At 42.1% G+C, this 27,276-nt stretch overlaps 1 protein-coding gene across 1 annotated transcript in view; it reads right to left on the bottom strand.

Moving 5' to 3' along the window:
* The window catches only part of XYLT1 (xylosyltransferase 1), a 458,133-nt gene that overhangs the window by 248,309 nt on the left and 182,548 nt on the right, over positions 1-27,276 (bottom strand). Inside the window, exon 2 of the mRNA XM_075317980.1 lies at positions 1,459-1,984. Coding sequence (XP_075174095.1) covers positions 1,459-1,984 — 526 coding nt within the window. The remainder of the gene's footprint in view (positions 1-1,458; positions 1,985-27,276) is intronic.

The raw sequence follows: 27,276 nt of genomic DNA, 5'->3' as shown, positions 1-27,276 counted from the left end.
CATTATTTATAGTTCAGTACATAGACATTGGAAGCACATACCCTTACACAATGCAATATGCAGTTATTCTAGATGCAGAAAAGGGAAAGGAGAGAATCAGTCTATCTTCTTGGATTAAAATAAATCAAAATGTGAATAATGTTCACCCTACCACTGACCTCTATTTTCCTAAGAACCTATTACTATCATGTCCCATATCAAAGGCACGCTCTTGTGCTGCAGCTGAACTCTGGATTGCTCTTTCTTGATAAACAAAATGAAAGGTAAAGCTCTTGGAGAGTTTTTCTTAAAGCCACTATACAGTTTAATTAATTTGTATGTCTTTTCGATTACTAAATTGAAATATTTCTCTACTAAATTGTCCTGTCTAAACCTTTGATCCATGTTGATTTCCACTGTTGAGTTGCGTGAAGACCTGGCTGCCGACTAAAGACTACTGGATGTAGAGTGGGGTCCACGGCTCTAAGGGATGTGGACTTTTTCCAGCACAGAACACTAGTTAGGTCAATTTTATTGTTGTGTTTTATTAGATATTTTCTTACTCGTTAGTTAAAGGTAAACAGAAGGCCAGGCACGAGATTGGTAATTAGAGTAAAGCAATCATTCCATTACTCTCATTAGTGTCACTGCCTTAATTAACCCATTGTTCTCCAATCCACTAATCCCATTATGTGGATTAGTAGACCCAGTGGAGCAGTCACCACAGGGGTCTCACATGCAGATCAGGGGCTTGGCCTCAGGACAATACCTCCACCAATGTAAAATTAGCATTGAGGAGGTTGTTTCCTGGGGCCAGGCTGAAACCTGGGGGGGGGCAGCTTGGGGTACTTGGGACCCAGATGAGGGGATGAGGAGTTGTTGCCGGCTGGAGGTGGCTACACGAGCTACGGTTGTGGCATCCTTCATTCGGAGGAGCGTAGGCTGAGACTGCTGACCATACCGGTGGGATATACAAAATTTGAAGTCCAACCAAAAGTTGGGAGACGGTGGGTATCACCTTGTACGGGGATCAGTGAAAATACCGCTCCCAGTTAGAGATCTGTTGGACAGGGGGAATCTCGTTTTGTCCATCTATCCATAGTTTTTGTAAACCCGTGGACGGAAGAATAACAATAAATGCATCGTTAACCTGCCTAGGTGATTAATACAACCCACAACCTCAAAGCTTCTCAAGACGCATACCATCTAAATATATTCTCTGACATGTGAAGACATGTAAAACTAAAATAGAAACATAAGTTCAGTGGGTATGTGATTTAGGGCCCTAAATGAAACCAAAAATGATACTATAGGAAATAAATACCTTTTAGTATTGCCTCAAATGAAACATTATTGTCGGTGTCTATCAAATGACATTACACCCTGCCTAGGTGACCACCGAGTCGTGTCTTCTCACATACCACACTGTAGGGGTCAAATACAATAATCCAAAAATATGATTAACGAAACCAATGTTACCTTCCAAGGGACAAAGTCTGGTCACTTTCTCCGGCATCAGTTTCCCTTGCTTATGTTGACAATAGACCTCAGCAATTTCTTGGCGACACTGTTTTGACTTAGCCCGAGAAAGTGCTGATATTGCTTCTTTGCCAGTTATCTCACATTTCGGGGGTAGCTCATACTTTATTTCAGGGGAGCTGTTTCCAGTCTTCTTGGTATGGTGCAGCTTAGTACTCCTATATCCATCCTTCAGGCTTGTTGAAGTGAGGTTCTTGGAAGGGACACCAACATAATGTAAAACTTCATTAGAATTTTTTTCTAGCAGTGAGTTTTCTTTCCTTTTTTCCTCAAGGGCTAACTTTCTTTTTAAATGCTCCTTCTGCCTGCTTACAGGCTTCTTCCCTTGCTCCGTCTGGTGCTTATGCCTTTGAGTCCTTGGAGCAAAGTTACTGTTATCAATATTTTCAAAGTCTTTTGGAACTGAATTCTCATTATTGCTGTCTGTCCGCATTTTCTCCTTCGGGCGGTGGGAAAAATATCCATCCTACAAAGAGAGGAAATTTGAGGTTTAGTGTAAGTATACTTAAGAAAAGAAGACTCGTCTTGAGCAAATATTTCTCCATCCTCTTCAGATTACATTAGACTTATTGTCATAAGGTTGAACAATATTATGACTTTTTTGGGATTGGGGGAGCACCAAAATAAAATACCCTGTCTACAGATCCCAAGTTACAGACTTCAAACAATCCTTTGTGTAGTCTGATCTGTCAGTCACGTGTTACTTTCATCTGCCCTCTCCGACAGACAACAGAAAAGGAGACGAGAAAAAGTGACGGCGGGATCAGACTACAAAGAGGGTTTGTTTGTAGTCTGTAACCAAGGAGTCTCATAGAACTGCACAGCTTCTGTGGGCTGATAAGAAACGAGCTTCAGCATTCACTGCTGCATATTTCCTAATTGATCCTTTGGAAGCAATTGCACTTATCACATTATCAAACTGCAATGGAAACAATTGTCTATGCTTTTAAGAAAATCAGATTAGGCCTAAATTTGTATATCCATGTGAGTGAAAGGCTATGTTCACACATTGTGTCATGGATTGTCACAGGGTATGTAATGATGTGACAGGTGACCCTAGGCTGGCTCTCAGACTAGAGTCCCTGCGCTGTCCCTTATCTTGGAGGTAGGCTTGATGGTAGCCAGGTCCGAGCCCCCAGCGTGGCCCTAATTCCTGTTGGAGCCCTGATCTAACCCCCCCTCGCCGTCCCACACCTTCAGAGTGGGCCAGGAATCACAAAGACAAAACCTCACAAAACAACACAGACAAGGGAGAACGGGAACTCATACACACAGCACTCAAAACACAAAGGAGAAACAGTATGTGTACAGGGGAGCAACAGAAAAAAAAGGGAAGGAAGTAATGCACATCAGGTGAACGCTCACACCACTCAGAAGAGTCACAAGGATAACCATCACAGGAAAATCACCAAGACCAGGAATGGCTGGTGCAAACACAGAAGCTATCATCGGCACATACAGGAAGGAAACCGTGCTTTAAATAGGGAGGAGACAGCTGCACATGTTAATTAGCAACCCGAGTTAGGACCTGCTCACCAGTCTGGTCTGCAGGGATTAACTCCTGCAGAGCTGAAGACCAGTGAACCTTAACCAGCTGACGCCCGGCTCAGGCTGAACAATACAGAAGCCTCAGGTTGCTTGTCAGGCTCTGTGGTGTGAACAGAGTCTGACAACACCGTACCCGCAGGTGTGTGCAAAGCCGAATATCACATGACACATTGCTTTTTTTCTTCAGGCAAATCCTGCTCTCATGGCACAAAGACACTTTGCAAAAAGTAGTTTTTGATGCATTTTTACAGATTTTTTTGTTTGATTTTTGTTTCTAAATTTTTGGGTGCAGATTTATATGCGTCATTTGTCTCAGTATATGTTAAATAAACTTAGTTTTATTCAGATGAATGCGTTATTTGCAGCATTTTTGCTGCAAAAGAGCTGAAAGAATTGACATGCTGCAGATTTTAAGAAATGAAGCAGTTTTGCAATTCAGACGGGTGAAATAAAGCGTGTCGTGTCGTCGTGTGCATGAGATTTATTAAGTCTCATAGCTTTTGCTGGTAGTGTAAAAAGCAGCTTTTAATTTGCATAAAAAATGCAGTAAAAAAATGCAACGTGTGGACAAAGCCTAACAACGCATTCACAAAGTCTGTCTTCCTAGTATCATCCGTGTCTCACAGATCTCCATAGACTTGAATTGTTGAGTCTGATCTGCAAAACTGAGATGAGAATATGACCAAAGTGATGTGTATATGGATCAATGAAACTCAATGTGTCTGTGTCTAAATAAAAATTGACCACACTAGGAGGACAAAGCTCAAGGGTGTGTGTGTGTGGGTGTGAATGTATCCTAACCATAAATATACGCAGATTGGATACAAGATTGTGGTTCTCAGAAACATAACCAGCTAAGGCTACTTTCACACTTGCGTTGAACGGTATCCGTTGCATTGCGTTGTGTAACGGATGCAACGGATGTGTTGCATATAGTGACACAACGGATGCAACGGATGCTGCAAAACAACGCAATTCGTTTTGATTTTTTTTTTTTTTTTTTCCCGGTTTTACCAGCGGCAGACTATAGTGAACGATCAGCTGATCGTTCCCTGCAGCCGGCCGCTGGGTGATCAGCTGATTGCTCCCAGTAGCCGGCCGCCGGGTGATCAGCTGATCGCTCCCGCCCGCCGGGTGATCAGCTGATCGCTCCCGGCTGCCGGGTGATCAGCTGATCGCTCCCTGCAGCCGGCCGCCGGGTGATCAGCTGATCGCTGTCACTTGCCGGCGCCCGGGCATGCCGGCGGGCGGGCGCTCAGCTGAGCGCTGTGACTTGCCGGCGGCCGGGCATGCTGGTGGCCGGTCATTCAGCTGAGCGCTGTCGCTTGCCGACGGCCGGGCGCTCAGCTGAACGTTCGGCCACCGCGAGCCAAAATAAAGTTTGATTTAAAAAAAAAAAAAAAAAAAAAAGAGCATGCGCAGTGAAATCCAGAGGATTCCGCTGCTCAAAATAACGTTACATGCTGCGTTCCTCCCGCTGGGCGGAAGCAACGGAGCGTCGCCCAGCGGAAGCAACGCAGCTCCTTTTGGTACAATCCGTCAACCATACAAGTCTATGGGAAACAGCGGAATCCGTTAACGGATTCTGCTGTTTCCCAAAAGGGCGGATTGTAACGGAAGGAAAATAACGCAAGTGTGAAAGTACCCTTAAATATGATCACTAATTAAAGAATGTATGTCTGGAACACCAATGGTGTGAACAAGGTGCAAGACTCAAAAATATACAACTAAATGCAACTCTTTATCCTATTGTTTAAATATGATCACATCCTTAAAAATAAAAGAACAATCTCACCAAAACAAAGAGAAACCCCCCAAAATATAGAGTATATGTCGCTCAATGGTATTAATTGCACAAGCAAGAAGTGTCATATTGTTTCCTGTACACCCAAATAAACTCATATTTTAGTGCCTGTATTACAGATACAATGTCATGACCTCCCACATCTTTACTCAACCAAGGGTATGCTCACACGAGCATATGACTCGGACGAGTGCAATGTGACAAAATCTCACATTGCACTTGGATCAATGTTATTCAGTGAGGGAGAGCAGATGGTCAGCTTTTTTCTCATCCAGATTCTGCATGAGAGAAAAGTCGCAGCATGCAGCAAGAGATGTGTCACTCGCACCCATACAAGTCTAGGGGTGCGAGTGAAACTTTGGACTGCACTCGAATAACATCCAAGTGCAGTGCGATATACACACAGGCTGAAAATGGAAGAGATAGGGAGATTTAATTTCTCCCTGTCCTCCGCAGCTGTGATCTGATTGCAGGAACGGATCACAGTTGCATGACACTCGGCCACCCTCGCAGCACAGTGGGCACCGTGGGTCACTAGCATATCGAATCCGATGCACTCGCATTGGATGCCATATCATCATGTGAATCCAGCCCAAAGATGACCATAGAACCCTATATTCATCTATGACCTCAGAAAGTCTGAATGTTGCGTCCATTTATACACTTTCTACAACGTGATCAAATTACATCAGAAACTGGCCCAAAACTCCCCGTCGGTTAGCCGGTAGAAATTTGAGTATTTCGGTATTTTCTGTTAATGAGTCAGGAGGCTCAGGATGAAAAAAAAACAAACTGAAATAGAATTGTAGGACAACTCACAAACAATATTAAGGTCTATGTAACTGGTGATATATCCGATTCTTCACAAAAACATTCTGAATGCAAATGTTCCGTTCCTTGTTAGAAAATGAATATTTGTATTAATATTTAGAATTCTGCAATTACTAAAATAAAAAAATATTCCCATGAGACACTGAACAAGAGTAGCCAAATCTATGAATATAATTAGTGCTGGTCCAAATTTAACTTGTTTATTGCAAAACTTTCAAAGCGTTGCTTAAAGCCATCAGAAATAAAAGTGAATTATTTAGAAGTCGAGTGAGAAAAACACCTATATTTTAACTAGTCATCCTAACCAGAAATGACAACTGCTTAAAAAACTTTTAATTAGCTCTAAAATTAAAGAAACATTCCGATTCTGCTAAAAAAAACCCTGACAAATTCTTATTTTTTGTGGGTTTTATTTGCTTTTTTTTTTCTGAGTAAAATTAATCTCGGTAAATATTATCTACAGACCTGCAGTGAAGGCATTTTCTAGCTCAGAGGTTATGTGAAATTCTAAAGGCCCCGTTACACGCTATGATTTATCTGACGATCTCGTTAGCGATGTGACACGCCCAGATCGTAGTTCCGATTTGCCGAGACCGCTCATAGGTCGTTTATTAGCAGTCACACGTAACGATCTCACAAGCGACGCAAAATCGTTCAGCGATATATTGCTTGACCAAGGCGGTCGTGTGGATGTTGTCCGTCGTTGACAGGGTGTCACACGTAAGAATCTCAGAAACTAGGTTTTAAGCGGTATCTCAAATCAGCATTATGTCTAGAAATAGCGCCACAACTGTCAACAGGTTGTGTGCAGTATTGCAGCTTGGCTTCATTAAAATAAACAGTAATACCTTCACTTACAAGTTTAATTTGATCTGTGGCCGAGCTCTTAACTTAATTTGCTCTTATGGAAAATTAAATTTTCCCATTAAAATTACAGTGGAACCTTGGTTAACTAGAACAATCCGTTCTTGGACTGCGCTTGTTAACCAAGTTACTCGTTCAGCAAAGCAAGATTTCCCATAGGAAATCATTGCAATGCAGACAATTCGTTCCACAACTTGTTAAATGTCCCATCCTGGTCCCCTATTATGCCATTCCACACACGTACAAACACACACAAGCACGCAGAAACATGCACAAACACGCACGCACACATATTATGCTCACCTTACCTTTTGTTTCATCGCCGGTCTCCTGGACCTTGCAGTTCGCCGGTAAAGGAGGTGTATTGGGTAACCATCGCGACGAGGGAGGAACTTCCGCTGCCAGAGCGCTGACGTCAAAGGCAGGAGACGCTTGCCTCTGATTGGTCAGTGCACTGGCTTGGAGAAGCGGCTGACAGTAGAAGTTCCTCCATCGTCGCGATGGTTATCTGATACACACACTGTAGCAGCGAACTACAAGAACCATGAGGCCGGCGATGGAACGAAAGGTAAGGTGAGCATAATGTGTGTGTGTGCGTGCGTGTTTGTGTGTGTTTGTGCAGACTGCAAGAGCAGGTTAGAGTGCGGTGGATGTACGGAACCGGAAGTGTGTGCGGTGAGTATTTTGCTCGTACGGCAAAGTTTGCTCGTAAACTGAGTTATAAATTTATAGCGAGCTTTGCTCATTAAGCGAAATACTCACTAACTGGGTTACTCGTTAAGCGAGGTTCCACTGTAATTGAAATGCTATTAATCCATTCCAGCCCCAACTTATGGCCCCCATCCAAGTATATGGCCCCATCCTGGTACTGTATACATGATCCTCCAACCTGGTACATCGCCCCCATCATAGTATATATGATCCCTATCATGGTACATGGCCTCCATCCTGGCATATATGATCCCCCATCCTGTTACATGGCCCCATCCTGGTACATGACCTTAATCCTAGTATATATGATCCCCCATCCTGGTATTGCCCCTCCATCATGGTACATGGCCCCCATCCTGATATATATGATCCCCCATCCTGCTACATGGCTTTAAACAATTAGTTGCTTTTTAACCTATTAGGCCTTAGAAATATGGTAGAGATTGGTACTTGCCATAGCATCATATAGCACAATTATTCTCCTTTAGAAGTCAAATGTATATGGCAGCCCCAGAAAATTTATTGTGCTGGGAATTAAGGATCCAGCATGTCCAATTTTGATTTGATTGCTGATACTTTTATTCTCCCGGAGAGAAGTCGCCGTCAGAGATGTCGGGCAGCAGCTCTCTTACAGAAAACACAGGAATAGTGATAAGAGAGGACTACCATGCTCAGGTGCTTGGTACTCGAAATGCGAAGGTCAAACTCTCGGTCGGGCTCAACACAAACACTGAGTATAATGGAAGTCAATGGAAAACTCAAGCATTTCTCCAGAAGATCGGCAAAAGCGCTTAACTGGTTTTTGTGGCCAAACAATAGGGCTGAACCATTGCTCGGGTGACAGCTATCTGATGCTGGGGGATTTACTAGAACTTCATTGTCAGAAGAACAAGAAGAGCATGGTAGAAGATAACATAATGAAGAAAACCTCAGGTGTGAACCTTGAATTTCACTGTTACCCACTGCATAAAGTTTTTATAAGGTGGATTTCAGGGTATATTGGAAGGAGTATGAAAAAAATAAGAATTTTTGGTTTTCTTATTGATGTGGATTAAGAATGACAATGGAGCTGCCAAAGCAAGTTTGAAAAAAGTCTTTCATGGACAGAAAAAATGTAGGCCTACCAAGATTAACCTATTCTTGTAAGAGTTAACAGTGCTGATCCAGAAGAAGACAGCGCAGATCATCATTGCTTTTCTAACATTTTAAAGTAGCACTCCAAGCAAATAATTTTTCCTCCCAATCACTTCTAAATGTAAAGTAGTGGTGGTACATTATAATACTTGCCAATCCAGTGTCACTCTGGTTCTCTTCTGTAACATGTGACCTCAACCCACAACCCCTGTTCACTGGCATGTCATAAGATCCGATGAGTGAGCTCACTCCAAATTTATGAGAATTGATGTGACCTCAAACCAGACAGGCGCACATAGTCAGTTTTTCACTATGTAAGTTTACAGAGCCTTGTTTTGATATACGCGTAAACTGAGATCTGCCAGTAAACCTTGTCTGGATAAAAGGGTGGACTTCTCAATGAAGTGGTCTTTTGGAAAAATGGGTCATCATATTTATTGTTTAAAAAAGATCTGTAAAGGCTTGAAAATTGCAAAAGGCAAAATGAAAGAGGGTCAACATCATCATAAAGACACATTACAGATGAGGAACACATGTTGTTGAGAAAGAACAAAGACGCTAACAGCTGTAAATCATGAAAAAAATGGTCTCCTACAAGCAAAAAGATGATCCCCTCTGCGCCATATACTTTTAATGACTTGTATTGCGTTTTACTTTTCACTTGTAGACAGATGACATATAATGTAACTGTTAGATTTTTGGGGTGTAAATTATGTTCAATATTGTATTTAAAGGGGATGTCCACTACTAGGACAACCCCTACTGATTCCATGTTTCCCCCACGTAAAATAATAAAGACTATACTTAACTCCCATACCAGCACCCTTCCAGTTCTCTATCACGTTCCCGGAGCTCACATGGGGTTGTGACGTCACGCAAGCCTCGCACTCAATCAGCGCCAACTTCTGTCTCTCCGTCTTCGGGCCAAACAAGTTAATCAACAGGAAGTGAGCGCTGTGGCTGTGTTCACTTCCTGTTGATTGTTCATTTGGCCCGAAAGCGGGGAGAAGAAAGCCGGGGCTGATTGGACATGGGGCTCGCATGACGTCCCAACCCCATGTGAGCTCCAGGTAGTGCTGGAAAGGTGCTGGTATGGGAGCTGAGTATAGTTTTCATTATTTTACCTGGGGGAAACATGTGGAATCAGAAGGGGTTGTCCTAGTAGTAGACAACCCCTTTAATATGGCCAATAATGGAGTTATTAGAAAAGATGTGTGCTCAAAGGTTATTCCAATAGCTAATGTTGCCCCTTCTCTGAACATGCATAGATTATGAAAGAAAAGGGGGGTGGTTTACTTGTCAAATTAAAGTCAGCCCCCTCATACACAAAATTCATGATGTGCCTAATACAATAACTCTCCCTAACACAAATTGTGGAGTTGCTAACATCAAAGGTAAAATGGTGGAGCTTTAGTAACAGGTTACTTCAGTATGGTATAGAGAATTGCATCAGAAACACAAATAATTCCCCTATACACATTAGACTAAAGAGGGCCAAAACCAGCTGATAACAGTACGATTGGTGACTCTTCCCCGGTACTAGTGAGAACACAAGTGCTTGGCTGAGAGCAGAAGAGAGCCAGATCCTGGGATTTAGCCAGTCTTTGCCTAGGAAAGAGGCCACCTCTGATGGACTACATCAGTAGCTGGCAACCAAGGCGGAACAGGTAATAAACTATAAAATGAAAATCTAAAATGAAGATATAAAATCTTCAGAATGGATTTGATTTTTAATGAGAGGTTAATTTGATAGTTTCTTGCTGTTTCCCATTCACCAAAATGAGACAATCCTTTAAGGAGGACAGGTCAGGTCTCCTAATGAGAATTGTAAAGGTGCACAATATTTTATTCATCCTAAGACCCCGAGACATTCTAAACCCGCTCTGAATGGGATAGGAAAATGACTTCAAAGATGTTCAGGCACAAACGCTAATCATTAAAGAATGTGATTAATTTAGAAGGTAATTTATCCACGTAAAATCACATAGTAGAATCTCAATGCCCTTTCAAGTTCCAAACATATTGATGCCTCATCCTCACTACTTGACGGATCTTCTTCCGATTAAATTGCATCTCCAACCAGAGCTTAGAAACAGTAAATGTCAATGACTGCATAATATATCATCTCGTAATTATCATACCCACAGTTAGCATCCTTATTTTGCTCCCATTTACCTGGGATGTTTATTTCTATTTTTTATTGTTATTTTTATATTTTGGAATTTGTAGTTATTTCCTCGAGTGAAGAAGTACCTTTATATATACTGCGTGTATATAAACTGTTCAAAAAATAAAGGGAACACTAAAATACCATTCTGTTGTTTGTGTTCGCTTTATTCTTCTGAGCAGTATATACAATATGTATGTATATGTATATATATATATATATATATATATATATCTATATATATATATAGATATATAGATATATATCTTACATTATTATCTGATGTTTTATAATCTAGTTAAGAGAATAAAGGCACCAAACTGCCAAGTACCAAAAGATCAATCTATAAAAGTGACTATAAACTTTGATGAACCCCCAATGAAGTCGAGGGTGTGTGTTCCTTTAATAAGGACAGCGTAGTACCAGTACCACTTTGGTCAAAACTTGTTGGGTTGCTAATAAAGCACCATTTAAACCACAGACCAATTACAGGCTTATTTGGCATAATTTGGGCCAAAATTGTCCAATGTGCGAAACCACTGAGCTTACTATCTGGGTTATTTGCAAACACGTTGATTGCTATTGTGTATAGAATTATTGGTGGATTTCATTTTACCTTTTAATAAAGAATATTGGATAGTATATAACAAATAATAACAAATAGCCCTGATTCAGACCCAGATTATGCCAGCTCTATATTTTCTGTTTTCCTGAAAATAAGACCTACCCCGAAAATAAGACCTAGTAAGTTTTTGGGGCGTTTTGGAAGAGGCTTAAAATATAACCCCTACTCCAAAAATAAGCCCTAGTTGCGGTTTCATAAGGAAGTGTCGAAGCAGCTAAAAAAGTTAAAGAATACAGCAGGACTCTTCATGAAATAAAGCAAACATCATCAAAAGAAAGCGGACATCCCCCAAAAAAAAGCAGACACCCCCAAAAGAAAGCAGACATCCCAAAAGAAAGCAGACATCCCGAAAAGAAAGCAGACACCCCCAAAAGAAAGCATACACCACAAAAAAGCAGACCCCCAAAAACGTAAAATGGTTGCAGTCAATAGACCCCAAACAATTACAGTTGGCAAGTGCCAATGGTGGATGGGCTCTCACACAGAGATTTGCGTCACTGTCAGGTCCCTCACCGTTCCAGCTGCATAGTACTGCAGCTCTCACATACAGATTGAGTACCAGTATCACTCTGCGCAAATGATACTGCTTCCAGTCACTAGGGGGAGTCAACCGCTATAGAACACAGAGAGACCTGACAGCGATGCAGATTTGTATGTGAGAGCCCATTCACTTGCCAACTCTAATTGTTTAGGTTCTAGTAAATGCACTTCTTTTGGGGGGGTGTCTTCTTTCTTTTATGGGTAAACCTAGCAGTACTTAAAGAATAATAAACTTAAGTAGGTAATTTAAACCTCTGTAAATATGGTATGTACTCCCCACTATAGGACTCGTTCTGCACCATGAGAATAACAGATCAGACAAGAAAATGTGCATCTGAACCAGTAATAGGATTAACACAAAACGTTGATGTTCCAGAATGCGATGACGGGATTATATTTGATAAATAAATGTTGTTTTTGTGTTCAAGAATATAAGTGGATTGTTGTTTTTGGGAAAATATAAGACCCTGTCTTATTTTTGGGGAAACAGTATATATGTGAATATATATATATATAATATTTTATATATATATATATATATATATATATATATATATATATATATATATATATAACATATATGCACAGATATTTGAAGAGGTGATAAGAACATTGCATTGCCTTTTAAAAAAAAAAATGTTGCGCTGTCTGGCTACACACATGTATATGCAAGCAGATCTTTAAATGTTCATGCTCAGCTTGTTTATCTGCCAGGAATGATTGAAAATCCATGAATTTCATGCAGACTTCACATTTCTATAAGTTTTCTGAGCTGATATGCTCTTCTATTTTAATGAAATTCTTAAACTATATTGAAGGCGCTCGACCCAATAGCAAGAAATAAATGGAGTCTGTGGGTTTCCAACTCAGAGGTAAGACATATGACAACCACTGTTGACCATATGCTTTTAATACATGCAATCACTGCTCAGTCATGCAAGGTAATCTCTGGAAGTTATGTAGGCCTCAGCATGTCATGTTGTCACCATGAAAATGGCTTTAGAAATCTTGGAATTTTTAATAAAAAACATCAGACTTGGAAAACTTGACAGCAATCTATATAGACATTCACCTACAAGACAGGACATGTACCCCTTTGCATTGGTATAAAGATGTCAGCAGCTCCCAGAATCAGATTGTGGTTCCTTTTATCTACCAAAACATGTTATCCAGGGAGCTCTTGAAAAAGTGGAGAACTCCATCCCATACTCTTAGGGCGGCTTTGCACGTTGCGACATTGCACGTGCGATGTCGATGGGGTCAAATCGAAAGTGACGCACATCCGGCGTCGCAGTCAATATCGCAACGTGTAAAACCTTTTTGATACGATGAACGAGCGCAAAAGCGTCGTTATCGTATCATCGCTGCAGCCTCCGACATTTCCATAATGCCGATGGTGCGACAGGTACGATGTTGTTCCTCGCTCCTGCGGCAGCACACATCACTGTGTGTGAAGCTGCAGGAGCGAGGAACATCAGATTACCTGCCTCCAGGCTGCAATGAGAAGGTTGGAGGTGGGCGGGATGTTTACATCCCGCTCATCTCCGCCCCTCCGCTTCAATTGGCCGCCTGCCGTGTGACGTCGCTGTGACGCCGCACGAACCGCCCCTCTAAGGAAGGAGGTGGGTCGCCGGCCAGAGGGACGTCGCACGGCAGGTATGTGCGTGTGAAGCTGCCGTAGCGATAATAATCGCTACGGCACCTTTCACTAGATATCGCACGTGCGACGGGGGCGGGACTATCGCTGCAGCATCGGTAACACATTGTTACCGATGTCGCAACCTGCAAAGCCCGCCTTAGAAGAGTTGAAAAATCTCCATCGGCACTACCGAGTCCACCGAATCCCCAATGAAAGCAAAGTTCCCCAAAATTTTTCATTCTTGTGAACTCAAACCCTGGCATTCAGAGGCACAATCCAGGGACAGGAACAGGGCATGGATGGGGAATGGCCTGGTGGAAATAGGGCATAGTGATTCAAATAAAACATCAATGGGGCCAAAAAAAACACCCATCTCCCGAAAAGCAATTCGGAAAAGTTGGCATGCATGAAATAAATGTTAGGGAAAGGTAACCGCCTCCAGAAAAAGCTCAAAAGGGAGTAAACTTCTGCTGGACCTTTGGAGCCCAAAATTGTGTCAGATGTTGGGTTCATCTTCCAGTTTATTAATCCTAATATCATTTATGTAGAATAAACTCTTGTAACTAACATCATTAATTTCCACAATACCACAATGTAGTCATTTTTAAAAAAGAAAAAGGCGCAGTAATTTATTTTATGATTTACGCCTCTCCTTTACAAGTTTTTGTTTTCTTAGCCTTTCCTTCTCCAAAGCTCTGGATTCTCAAGTAAAACATCCCTGGGTGACAGTAATCATGCAGCTAAATTACAAATGACTGAGAAAAAGAGACGGAGAAAAAATAATACATCAGGTGAATGGAGACTGACGTGAGAGCCAAAACATCTTCCAAATCACAATTGGTACAGGATGCCCTGAGATGTCTTAAAAAAAAGGGAAGACGAGAAGAAGTAAAACAACTTTTGTGCTTAGAAAGTTCCTATTACATATATCTTGGAGACTGGTGGTCTTCTGCATCAAGTCCAGCAATCATGGCCACTTTTACACTAAAAGCCTTTATACACAGACTAAAGTTGGCCAAACTTGCCGAAAATGACAGTCTAATGTGTATGGGAGCAGTTGACTTATCATTGGAGAGTTGTTGATTGGGCATGTCCGATTTCGGACTGCTGGTCGCATTGTTCTCCCATAAATAGACCTCTGTCCAACATGTTAGTAGGCAATTTTCTGATGAAGAACACAGGACCATTTGACCAAGCTAGAGCTGCTCTGTATTGGGAGATGGTTGAGATGGTTATTGGACGTACGATTGCTCGGAACATCACTCGGCAGACATCTATCTAATGTGTACGGCTGACTTAAGTCTACAACAACTATATGACAATCATTTCCAGTTGTCTTGTTCCAACCAACCGGGCTTAGGCGATCCCCATTCATTTGATCAATGGCCGTTACAGAGATGATTTCTAAATATACAATATTCCTTAAAGGTGAATTCATTTTATCTTGGTAAGATTTGGCAAATCCCTTAGTCATAAGAATAGGAAATCTACCAGTGCCACCCTTTAAAGGATGGATACAAGACTTTCAGATGCCCTCAAAAGATGGGTTTAAGGTCACCTTCTAACTACATGACAAAGTTTTAATGGAACCTGCTACCTAAGTCCTAACTATCTCATCTGAATTTGCCACTTAATAGCTCAATTTTAGAGATGCTTTGAAAAGAAGCTATCAACAGAACATGACCTATTGTTTAAATCACATTTTAGAACTCTAGCAAGCTTCACACTGCCCATTGTTTTTTTCTTTAGACTCTAGCTTTCTATTGTTTCAAGAAACAACACATGTACAGAGCCACAATGGTAGGATTCTGACTATCTTTTGTATTGAAAGATATAATGAGCATGTGTAAAAGGTCATTGTGGAGTCAGGGAAGCAGGGTCAGCTGTGACGTCACTTATTGTGATTGGTGTATCCAGTGTTATCAGCTCTGCATGGGGGGTTTATCTTATATTGTAATCCTGCCTCTGATGATAACAAGCCTTGCTGAAAACTCTTCCTGAATGGACAGGTAGTACGAGTCTATAAAAACCCCAGTGGCCAGTTTGAAAATTGTCTGGCAGTGTTTTATTCCTATAATTCGTGGTGTATCAGCACAAGTTGTGCACAATAACAATAAAAGCTGAAATAAGGGGCTTATAATGCATGTCCTGTGAATTTGTCGAGCCTCAAATTACTGCAGCTGCTTTTGGACAGCTCTGTTTATTGGACAAGTCAATGCTTAACTTGGTTAAGGAATGAGTAAATAGGATAATTGGCCAATTTGGCCATTTATAATAGTGGCTGCCAAATGGGATAATAACCAGACACTTAGCAAATTAGGCTGAATGATTACATCATGTCCCACTTCAGAGCAATAAATGACAATGATCTGATTAGTTATACCTTGTTTAGCCCCTACCCCTCTGCAAAATAAGTACAAAAGAAAAGTAAATATTAATAGAAAAATGTGTCTCTTACTTAATGTTCCAGGGGCTTTACCTAATATAAATAAATAATAGTAAATTATATATATAATTATAATATACTTTTTTATGTTAATAATATATATGTATATATATATATATATATATATACCGTATTTTTCGCTTTATAAGACGCACTTTTCCTCCCAAAAATTTGGGAGGAAGATGATGGTGGGTGCGTCTTATAAAGCGGTACCTGGGGGGGGGGTCCTGTCTGAGGCGATCGGGTGGCCGGGTGCCTGTGGCTGCATGCAAGCGGCCGGGTATCTGTGCTTGCGTGCGGTGGCAGCCGGGTACCCGTGGCTGTGTGCGGGCGGCAGCCAGGTGCTGTGTGGGGTCGGCAGCCGGGTACCTGTGCTTGCGTGCAGTGGCAGCCGGGTACCCATGGCTGTGTGCGGGCGGCAGCCGGGTGCTGTATGGGGTCGGGAGCCGGCTGCCGCCCTCACACAGGCACCCGGCTGCTGCCATCACACAGCACCTGGCTGCCGCCCGCACACAGCCACGGGTACCCGGCTGCCACTGCACGCAAGCACAGGTACCCGGCGGCTTGCACGCAGGGTGGGCGGGCAGCCTGCTGGCTGCCACTCTGTGCGTGCAGGGAGGGCGGCTGTGCAGCAAGTTACCAGGTGTCCGCGGTCCCACTTTCAAATTATGGTGCCGGTGGAGCTCTTGGATGAGAGCTCCATCTGCGCACGCGCTGCTCCGGGAGTTAGCGCCTGCGCAGATGGAGCCCTTGGATGAGAGCTCCATCTGCGCATGCGTCGCTCCGGGCGCCATTACTTGAACGGGACCGCGGACACACTGGGAAAACACCGCTTCCGTCTGCTCCACCACTGAGCAGTCCCCGCCGCTGCCACCACTGAGCAGTCGCCGCCGCTCCCACCACTGAGCAGTCACCGCCGCTCCCACCACTGAGCAGTCGCCGCTGCTCCCACCACTGAGCAGTCGCCGCCGCCGCTCCCACCACTGAACCGGGACCGCGGACACTCACTGCACCGGCCTGCTGCACGGCTCACCCGCCGCCACTGCTGCCGCCACCACAGACCCCATGGCTCCTGCCACCATGGACGCCACCGCGCCTGCAACCACGGACGCCACGGCACCTGCAACCACGGACCCCGCTGACACTGACCCGCCGCGCCTGCCAGCACAACCTCTGCCTCCTGTGACCCCGCTTCACCACCACTGCTGCCCCCCTCCGGTAAGAGAACACCGGAGTATAAGACGGACCCCATTTTTCTTTTTTTTTACCTTTTTTATGTCTAAATTTGGGGTGCGTCGTATAATCCGGTGCGTCTTATAAAGCAAAAAATACGGTGTGTGTGTATATATATATATATATATATATATATATATACATACGAGGGGCGATCCAAAAGTAATGATAATCAATAATAAACACAATGAATATATTAAAAAAAAATATATATTTTTCTACATAGTCTCCTAACAAGTCTATACATTTAGTCCATCTCTTTTCTAAACTTAGAATTCCCTTCGAAAAAAATTCTTGATCTTGACCCTCAAAAAAATCCCCAGCAGCGGTTATCACGTCGCTATTGTCGTCAAATTTCTTGCCCCGGAGATGTTCCTTGAGGCGAGGAAAGAGAAAGAAGTCACTGGGGGCTAAATCTGGCGAATAGGGGGGGTATTCCACCAGTTCAAAGCCCGCTTCTTGAATGGTTGCCATGGCAACTGCAGCTTTGTGAGCCGGTGCGTTATCTTGGTGAAACAGCACTCCAGCCCGCAGTTTGCCGCGCCTTTTCTCCTTGATAGCCTCCCACAATCTTCTTATTTGTTCTGCGTAGTAGGAGCCCGTAATAGTGGCTCACTTCTCCAAATAGTCCACCATAATAATTCCTTCAGCGTCCCAAAATACGGACGCCATAACCTTCCCTGCTGAGCTTGACACTTTGAATTTCTTCGGAGTCGGTTCGTCGGCTCGTTTCCATGTCATCGATTGTTGTTTAGTTTCGGGATCAAAGTGGTGGATCCAGGTCTCGTCCATGGTCAAAAAACGTGACAAAAAATTCTCCTTGTCTGCTTGGAACTTTTCGAGATTTGCTATTGAAATCTCAACTCGTTTCTTCTTTTGCTCGTCGGTTAACATTTTTGGCACCCAACGCCCGGAGACCTTTCTCATATGCAATTATTTGCAAGGATTCTTTGAATACTGCCATATGAGATCCCTGTGACCTCAGCTACATGCCTGATAGTCACCCTTCGATCTGCCAATACAACTTCTTCAACTTTTTTCACGTTTTCTTCATTGAGGGACGTGGATGGGCATCCTTCACGATGTTCATCTTCCGTCGATGTTCTTCCCAGCTTAAATTCCTTGGCCCAGCGTGCAACTGTGGAATATGGAGGAGAAGAGTCCCCCAATGTTTTCGCCAAGTCGCTGTGTATGTCTTTGGTAGTCATTTTTTTCAAGCAGAGGTATTTGATGACAGCTCTGAGCTCGTTTTTTTCCATTTTGATGTTCACTCCTCGGCAGTTCATATTCAAATGAATATAGCTCTCGGGAATCGTGGCCTATTTAAGTGATTTTTTTTTCCTGGACTAGTGGGTACCTAAGAGAGAAGAAAACATTTTATTTAAATTTCTGTGTGCAATAGAAATAACCGATTATCATTACTTTTGGATAGCCCCTCGTGTATATATATATATATATATATATATATATATATATATATATATATATATATGTTAAAGAACTCCTAATATTTTGTTGCTTCAGGTCCAAGTAGTGGTCTTAGATTATAGATTGTATCCACATATATCTCATCCGTGGATAAAGAATACATCCACTAGTTCAAAGAGATTTTCACATACATGGATGTGATGTAAAAAAATGGTGATAATTTTCAAGCCAATTTTGGGACTGTCTAATTCTCTACTATTCCATCTTTATCTATCTTGTCTTGAAACACCGTTAAATCATGAAGAGTCATATAAATCCACTATGCTATTTGCTTAATATAACTTAAAGGGACTCTGTCAGCAGGTGTCTGCAATGTAATCTGAAGACAGCCTGCTGTAAGAGTTAAAACAGAGAATTCAGTCTTTCTCTTTTATCTCAAAGTCAGCTTTTGCTTACCAGGTAATGTTAGTTTAAGTCTCTTATCTTTATCATTAGTGGGTCTCAGCAGCTCCTGAGCTGTAGTCCAACTCTGCCCCCTCTGTGATTAGCAGCTTCTGTGTATGGAAATGTATACTGAAAGCCTGGTGTGAGCGGGGGGCAGCTCCTAGAGCTCTGCTACATGCCAAATCCAAAATCTTTCACTGTGTCAGAATGGCTGCACACATTAATCTAAGTAATACATCATTGAACTTAGGGCCTATTTGCCAACATTAAGCTGCTATCAGATGAGGTAGCAAAAACCTGCTGACAGAGTCCCTTTAAAGAGGTTTTCTAGAATCTTCTATTAAAGGAATCTTCCCACTAAATAACTTTAGCGTTTATCCATAGTATAGGTGATAAAAGCATTCTTGCAGATGTTTCAAACACTTGGACTATGTACTATGTACCAATCCGGAGAACAGGGATCTTAAAAGTTCCCCGTTTGAATGAAGCAAGACCACTACTCAATTTTGAACCCCTGTTCATGAGAACGGTGTAGGCCGAAGTATTTCAGAAGTTATACATTAATCACTTGTCCAGCATTGTATCATATATGGGTTTAGTGGGAAAACCCTATCAATGGCTTATCCTTCTATGATATCAAGTCATAGCTAATAGGGAGACCCCCCCAATAATCAGCAAAAATAGGAGGTAATTGTGTTCACCGGAGCCTCATTTTCCCTTCACATCTACTCAGACACAATAAGGTCCATACAAATGTTGCTGTACTTGGTCCTGCAGGTCATCCCTGGTCATTGAGCCAAGTCCCTGTGTTCTGCTGATTGGCAAAGGTCCAAGTGGTCAGACCCTCATCAATCAATCATAGAAGCCCCCTACAGCTGAGAAGGAAACATAAAGTTGTACTCCATTAATAAGTGCTGCCTTCTTGTCTATAAAGCACACATCACAACGCTTAGGTAGTCTGCTAACCACATGTACTGCCTCATTACATAATATACATATGTCTGGCCCCGAGGAATTTGGCAATAGAAGTAGATTATACAGAGATTACATTTTACAATTAATGTGCATGGTTTAGCCTGACAGATAACAAATCTAAAAAAAGTGAAAAATTAAGTATTAGTATAACTGATTAATATGCCGCAAGACCCTCCGAGAACAAATAGCGTTGGCAGGTCTGGACACGAAAAGCGCCAAAGGGAGCAGATGGTGAGAATCCAGCAGATGTTAATGTCATTTGCTTTTTCCATATGCCGCATTGTTCGATAGTAATAAATAAGTTCCACTTTCATGTATTATCAACGTTCAATATTTTACTGTGGGATAAAGAGAAATAAAAGCAAATGAATTGCCACTTTATGTTTTTTTCTCCGCACGATTGAAGTTGTTAAGAAGACATTTGTGGAGACTTCGTAGAAGGGAAAAACAATCATGTGATAGCAAATGACTCCAATACTGTTGTCAGTCCCTTTAATTGTTAAGTCCATCCAGATAGAAGAACCCCATCCTCTTTATATGAGCATTAGGCCAAATTCAGGTTCCCTTTGCATCATGGTCCAAGTACAGATGATGAAGCACAGACTGGCCGCAGGTCTCCTGGCCCAACTTTGACTATCTCATAAATACCTATGAGGCAGTCAAGATCGGTTCAGGAGACCCATTGTCATTTCAGGCATTGCAGTCTGGACTTGGACCATGATACATTATGTCATGAGTGTCTCTCGTCCTTGAGAGATGCGTGACAGATTTAGAATTTAGGTCTCACATTGCCTTGTGAGACCCTGGGTTTTTAAGCGTATACTTTCTTTTGGTGCAGCAAGGGTTAAGGACTCTTTCCTTCCTGGTACTTCCTGATTAGTTAAATCTCAGGTGCATCTCGTTTGTGACCAATCCAATTGCCTTTAAATAGTCTAATGTTCCATCACCTGATGCCAGTGATAGAATTGCTTGCCATTCTGAACTGACCGCCGTTGGAGGAGGATGTTTGTGGAAGCTCTTGGAGCCATCCTGCTTGCAGACCTGGTGTTAGGCTTCAGCAGTGAAGTTGCTGACCTCTAGTCTCTTGCACCCCTAGTGTTTGGCAGCAATATTTGGTGCATATCATTTTGTCTTTGTCTATATCCCCATCTGTCTTCCTTCCCCTGTGTTTATTTACAGTAGTGGTGACATCTAGTGCACCCACCGGCCTTCGCGCCAAGGATAGTGAAGGGACAGTTAGGGACTAGGCACATGACGGCAAAAAAGGGGAAGGACTCATATAGTGAGGTTAGGGGAGCTCAGGGGTCAGACAAAGGTTAATGTCAGGGCCTTCCTCTCCCTTTCCATCCCTGTTGTAAGCTCTGTGTTGCATTGTGCGCCAGACATCCATTTTCCCAAGGATGAGAGGTATCTAAATTTCGACCTTAAGCTGGTCATACACGTTAGATAGCTGCCATCAGTTGTTGGACTACTGACTCCTCCATACCTAGAACGCTCTGCTCAGCCTAATGCTCCTGTATTGTCTATGACAGAGTTTATCTCCCTACAAACAGAAGAATAGGCTGTTAAAATTCAACAGGACGGATCTTCTTCTAACGTATCATCATCAGTTGGTAATGTGTTGGGAGACCCCATACACATAGGTGGTTTAGATGATTTTTATCTTTTTTTGTAATTCCTTTGGTATTCCTCCTGAAAATGTATAAATAAGCTAACAACTAGGCGTCACCACCTCCATTTTTAAAAAGATGCTCCATATCTATTTTCCAGAGCTTTATTTACTAGAATTGACATGTCAGTAGAACTGATCCATCACAGTCTTATCCACAGTATTAGTGGGAGAGGAGGGACCAGTCCAATAGTTGCATCCTCTTCTTGCTACTATAAGAAAAGCAAAGGAGAAATAATCAATTTTCTCAGAAATTGAAGGGTTCATGTATGATTAAAGAGTGTTTTGGGAGTTTAATATTGATTACCGTTGGATAGGTCATCAATATCAGACCAGTGGAGGTCCAACTCCCAGCATCCCCAACCGATCAGCTTTGTACTTTGCCCGAGAATGTTACTGTAGGATTGATCCCAAAAAAATGAATGAAGGGTTTGCAGTACCAGCCGTGGCCACTAAACTTCCTGTGTTGCAGCTCTTCAATCTGTTGGTCCAACACTGGGAGTTGCACCACCACCAATCTGACATTGATGGCCTAACGTAATCATAGATCATCAATCTGGACAAGCCCTATTATTTTATGTCTCTTTCCTTTGTGGAATATAAAACAATGCAAACTAATTGATAATTGTCCAATATGACCTGAAAACTTGTATCTTCAATGGTTTTAGAATGTCCATAGATATAAATGTCCACACACGTAAAGCCTAGGAGATATTCTACCTTTGAGCTATTTGGTAGTGGACAAGTTTGGTCAGTTCTGGACATAGTTATGTTGCTGGTTAGCCTGAACAGAACGACAGAAAACACATATGATAGGTGGGAATTCGTTTTTCAGAATCTTTGTCCATTAGCTATTTTCAAATTATACAAGAAAATATCAGGTGCCAAATAAAACATACATAAAAGTCTTTGAAGGCCATGAGTTTAGGTAACTCTGTTGTACACCCTATAGTATCACTATAAAATATCATTTATTTGTTATGCAGGTATCATACTTTCATTCATCAACATGTCAAAAACCCATTGAGGCTTTTTAATAAGCAAATGTTTAGCATTTTCCCCTCCAGGCATGTTTATAATGGAATTCCTATGTAACGAGGGTTTTTTTATTCGGGATTGCTGAAATTCCATTATCTATTGGAAAATAAAAGCTTGGAATGGAGGGTTACCTTTGGTTTACAGCCCAAGAATCAATAAATATGAGGACATTTACCAGGCAATTAATTATGAAGTGTCCTATAGGTTTCAAAGAGTGCACTTAACTACCGCGAAGAAAGCCGAGTTCAAGAACCAATGTTCTGGAGAACCTGGCTATAAAACCAAGCAAAATACCTGTAAAAATCTAGATGGATTTACAAGAACATTTGAAAGCATTTTTGTGATTTCATTCGCAATCTAAACACTGATCGAATCAGTAAGGAGTACACCTCCCAACTGCATTTGGTCGGCTAAACATTCGTCCAGCTGACAGATGTCTTCCAACTCTGCGACTTACATGCAGTTGGTTCAACTGAGTATTCATGTGTATTCAATGGAAATTGAGAAGAAGGTCACTGCTTACCTTCCCTGAGAACAAAAATAGTGAAATACAACATGGCTAGAGATGACGTCTCCTGGGCTCTTCCTCCAATAAACACATTTGAACGAACAATTGGCTGCAGCACAACAAAGTCCATGAGCTGTGTCCAGGATTGAAACCCAGGACCTCTCACACCCCAAGCGAGAAAACTACCACTAGACCAATGAGGTCTAGTGGTTGGTTAACCTCATTGGTCTAGTGGTAGGCTTCTCGCTTGGGGTGCAAGAGGTCCTGGGTTTGAATCCAGGACACAGCCCATGGACTCTGTTGGGTTGTGGCCAATAGTTCATTCAAATGTGTTCATTGGAGGAAGAACCCAGGTGATGACTAGAGATGAGCAGACCCGTGAATGTTCGATTCAGCCAGACCTTAGATAAAGTTTAGTTTGGGACCCAATTCTGACCTGAAGTCACTAATTGAGCAGTTTGGGTCTCTACCCACATGCAGCCAGCCATAAACAGATCACTTCTGGAGGTAGGTGGGCTGGGTTTTCCAATTTTTTTTGTTTGATGCACACTACATCTGATCACATCTGATCACCCTGTTGTTACCCCTAGTGTGAGCCGTTCAACACTGTAAGCAGCTCATATTGGGCTGAGCACTGAGCGTACCCAAATACAGTGATGTACATGAGAATGGTGTTCATACGTAAGGCCCTCAAAACGCTGTTTTTTGGAAACGTCTGTGTTTGGTACATCCAACAAAGAACCTCGGGTTCTCTCATCTCTAAACATGACCAATTTGTTTCTCTCCCAAAAATCATTGGTCCAAGCTGGATAGGGAGGTCCCAAAACACTTTAGATGGTTGGATAATACTGCTGAAATTAGTTGGCTTTGCCAACTTTAATCTAATGTGTGTTGGAAACTTTTAGAACATTATAAGACTACATTCACATATCCATGTGACATGTCCTAGTGCTAAACCGTAAGTCTATTTCTCGGACAGCACATTGACCCATAGAGTTTCATTGAGTCATTCACACATCAGTTTAAAAACAGGTCTGTGTCTCCGCTCCATGAGAATCAAAGCATGTCCTATTCTCTATCAAACTTGGACACTAAAATATAGGGGGGTCTGTGAGACACGAGTGAACCTGGGAACAGAACTTGTACTCCAGAGAACCATCCTAGTTTCATCTATTTTTTTAACTGACACATTTTTAGGCTAAGGTCCCGTTCACACGTTCAGTATTTGGTGAGTTTTTTACATCAGTATTTGTAGCCAAAACCAGGAATGGGTGAAAAATACAGAAGTGGTGCCAGTGTTTCTATTATACTTTTCCTCTGATTGTTCCACTCCTGGTTTTGGCTTTAGATACTGATGTATAAAACTCACCAAATACTCAACATGTGAATGGGCATTTACAAGATCTTATCAAAGTGGGTGTAATAATAATAATATTACCAAATACCTCCAATTAGAAATGTAGTATAGTTCTTCTGATATAGCCGTGTCTCTTACCCCATGTGCAGGGCATTGCAGAGTAGGTATCCATGGTTATGACTACCCATATAGTGACAGTAAGGCCAGAGTCACACTTGAGAGTGATTCGTATCACATCACCTGTCATGGCCTAACGCTCTTTGAACAGGAGCGGGTCAGCGGCATGTATTTCTATGCAGTTCAGATGCTCCTGTCCAGAAAGTGGCAGGGCAAGTCAGGTAAAGTGATGAGAGTCAATTGCAAGTGTGACTCCGGCCTTAGTCAGTTAGTTGCTTGTGGTCATAACCATGGATACCTAAGCTGCAATGCCCTGCACATGAGGTAAATCTAAATAGGAGAGAGAAGGCGCAATAGGGTCTTACCCGATATATTGGGTGGGAAAGATCATGTAAAAGTGATGCACTCACCTGATCGAGTTGTGCCAGTCACAACTCCTTTAACAGCATAACGTGAGCGCCAAAAAGGTCCAGCAGCAGCCCTGTTGCACAAGTAGAATATCAACAGAAGAAAAAAGACAGGTATTTTGCCGCGCTTGAAGACCATAGACTATGATGTCAGGCAAATGATTCTTTTTATTTCATCCTACGCGTTTCAGAGACCACATCTGTCTCCTTCTTCAGGGAAAGGGAATGTCCTTTCCCTGAAGAAGGAGACAGATGTGGTCTCTGAAACGCGTAGGATGAAATAAAAAGAATCATTTGCCTGACATCATAGTCTATGGTCTTCAAGCGCGGCAAAATACCTGTCTTTTTTCTTCTGTTGATATTCTGCACATGAGGTAAGTGACATGGCTATATCAGGAGAACTATACTACATTTCTAATGGGAGGTATTTGCTAATATTATTATTACACCTACGGTATATTGGGATAGGATCTTGTAGATCAGAATACCCCTTTAAGCACCACTCACACTTGCAGTATTTCATGCTTCAACAGGTCCTGCCTTTTGGACCTGGTGAAGCACTTGTTAGTGCGAAACGGCCATCATCCAGGCGCTGTATACAGTTTTATAACTATAGGAAATAAAGGAGGTTTTAATCGTAACGGTGAATGCCACGTATTTCTCTTGAACTGTTTCCATATCAAAAAATATCCTACAGATTTTAGTGTAAAGAAGATCAAGTGCTTGATTAACAAAAGTTTTAGCAAAAAAAAACACACAAAGAAATCACTATGTTTGCAATGTCTATAGCTAAATTTAACAAAAGCAGATTTTTGTCAAATCACAAGAAGCTAAAAGACACTTTCCGGCACTTGGAAACCCTCATCGTGTACCATAAAAAACTGTGTTGATGGTTATTTATGTTCTGTTGAGCACATCTGGTATTACTGAGTGAATCACATGTACTTGTCTTTTCGGCAGTATCTTTTACACAGGTCCAGCATGTTAAGGGTGTACTTTAAAAAGAAACCTGATGAACGCTATAAAAACTGTAGGAAGCATGAATCAGAGTCTAGAGTATAATTGCACATAGATACATTTTTATCTGGAACGCTCCAGCATTTCAAAGAAAATAAACTTTGAGCATTCAGCTATAGGTAGCGCTACGGGTGATTGACCAGTCTCTAACGTTTTGCACCGTCCGTTGTGCAGATATGTATGTGTGTGCGTGTGTGTTCTATGTGTGCTGTCGTGTCCATGTGTGTTCTATGTGTGCTGTCCCTGTGCTATCCATGTGACATCCGGATAGCACATGCACAGCAAGAGCCAGTATACATATTTGTCTCCGGCAGTGCGGTTACTTCCGGGTTCACAGTCAGTGCAGTGAATATACATGAGCATAATGAGCGGGCCTGGAAGTAACAGCATAAGCAGAGACATCAGTGCCAGAGATGGGTAAGTATAAAAATTCTTTATTTTTATGTGACCTGTGTATTCTTTGGTATGTGTCACACTTTCACACGCATCACATCAGTGTGCGGTCCGTATGACACCCGTGCTGCCAGAGGAAAACGGACATTTCACCGTATGGAGCAAACAAACACGCATGTGCTCCACACGGTCACAAGTGTGAAAACGCGGAGGTATGCACAGACCCATTGATCTTAATGGGTCTACATGTGTCCGTGTCTCCAGTACGTGTGGAAATGGATGCCATACCGAAGACACAAATGTGTGAAAGAGACCTAACAGGTAGGCCAGCTGACTACAAATTTTATTGTCTAAGTCATCAGTTGTGACTCTAAGGAGACTTTGCCCTGTTTGGGGACACAGGACTAGAACAGAATTGGCCAAGACTTGGGATAGAGCAGCATCCAAAGGGTTGAAGGCCAAGACCTAATGGAACCATGTGAATAAGTTCCTCCTACTTTTAAAGCTTCTTTTGATTTTTTGTTGGGCTCCAAAACCCTGTATGGGCTACTGTATGTAGCACTGTGGAGCGGTCGTATATTAGTTTGCTAGTTTTACATATAAAGTCATCAGCTTTGACCCTCCTGAGACTCTACCCTGTTTGGGTACACAGGACCAGAATAGAACTGGCCAAAACTTGGGATAGAGCAGCGTCCAAAGTGTTGAAGGCCAAGACCTAATGGAACCATGTGAATAAGTTCCTCCTACTTTTAAAGCTCTTTTTGATTTTTTGGGGGCTCGAAAACCACTGTAAGTAGCATTTTGGAGCGATTATATATTAGTTGGCTAGTTTTACATATACGGATGTAAACCAAGATATCATG

Source organism: Anomaloglossus baeobatrachus, chromosome 7 (genome assembly GCF_048569485.1).
Source record: "Anomaloglossus baeobatrachus isolate aAnoBae1 chromosome 7, aAnoBae1.hap1, whole genome shotgun sequence".
Lineage (NCBI taxonomy): Eukaryota > Metazoa > Chordata > Amphibia > Anura > Aromobatidae > Anomaloglossus > Anomaloglossus baeobatrachus.
The sequence above is the reverse complement of the archived record's forward strand: the minus strand, read 5'-3'. Positions and strand labels throughout refer to the sequence as shown.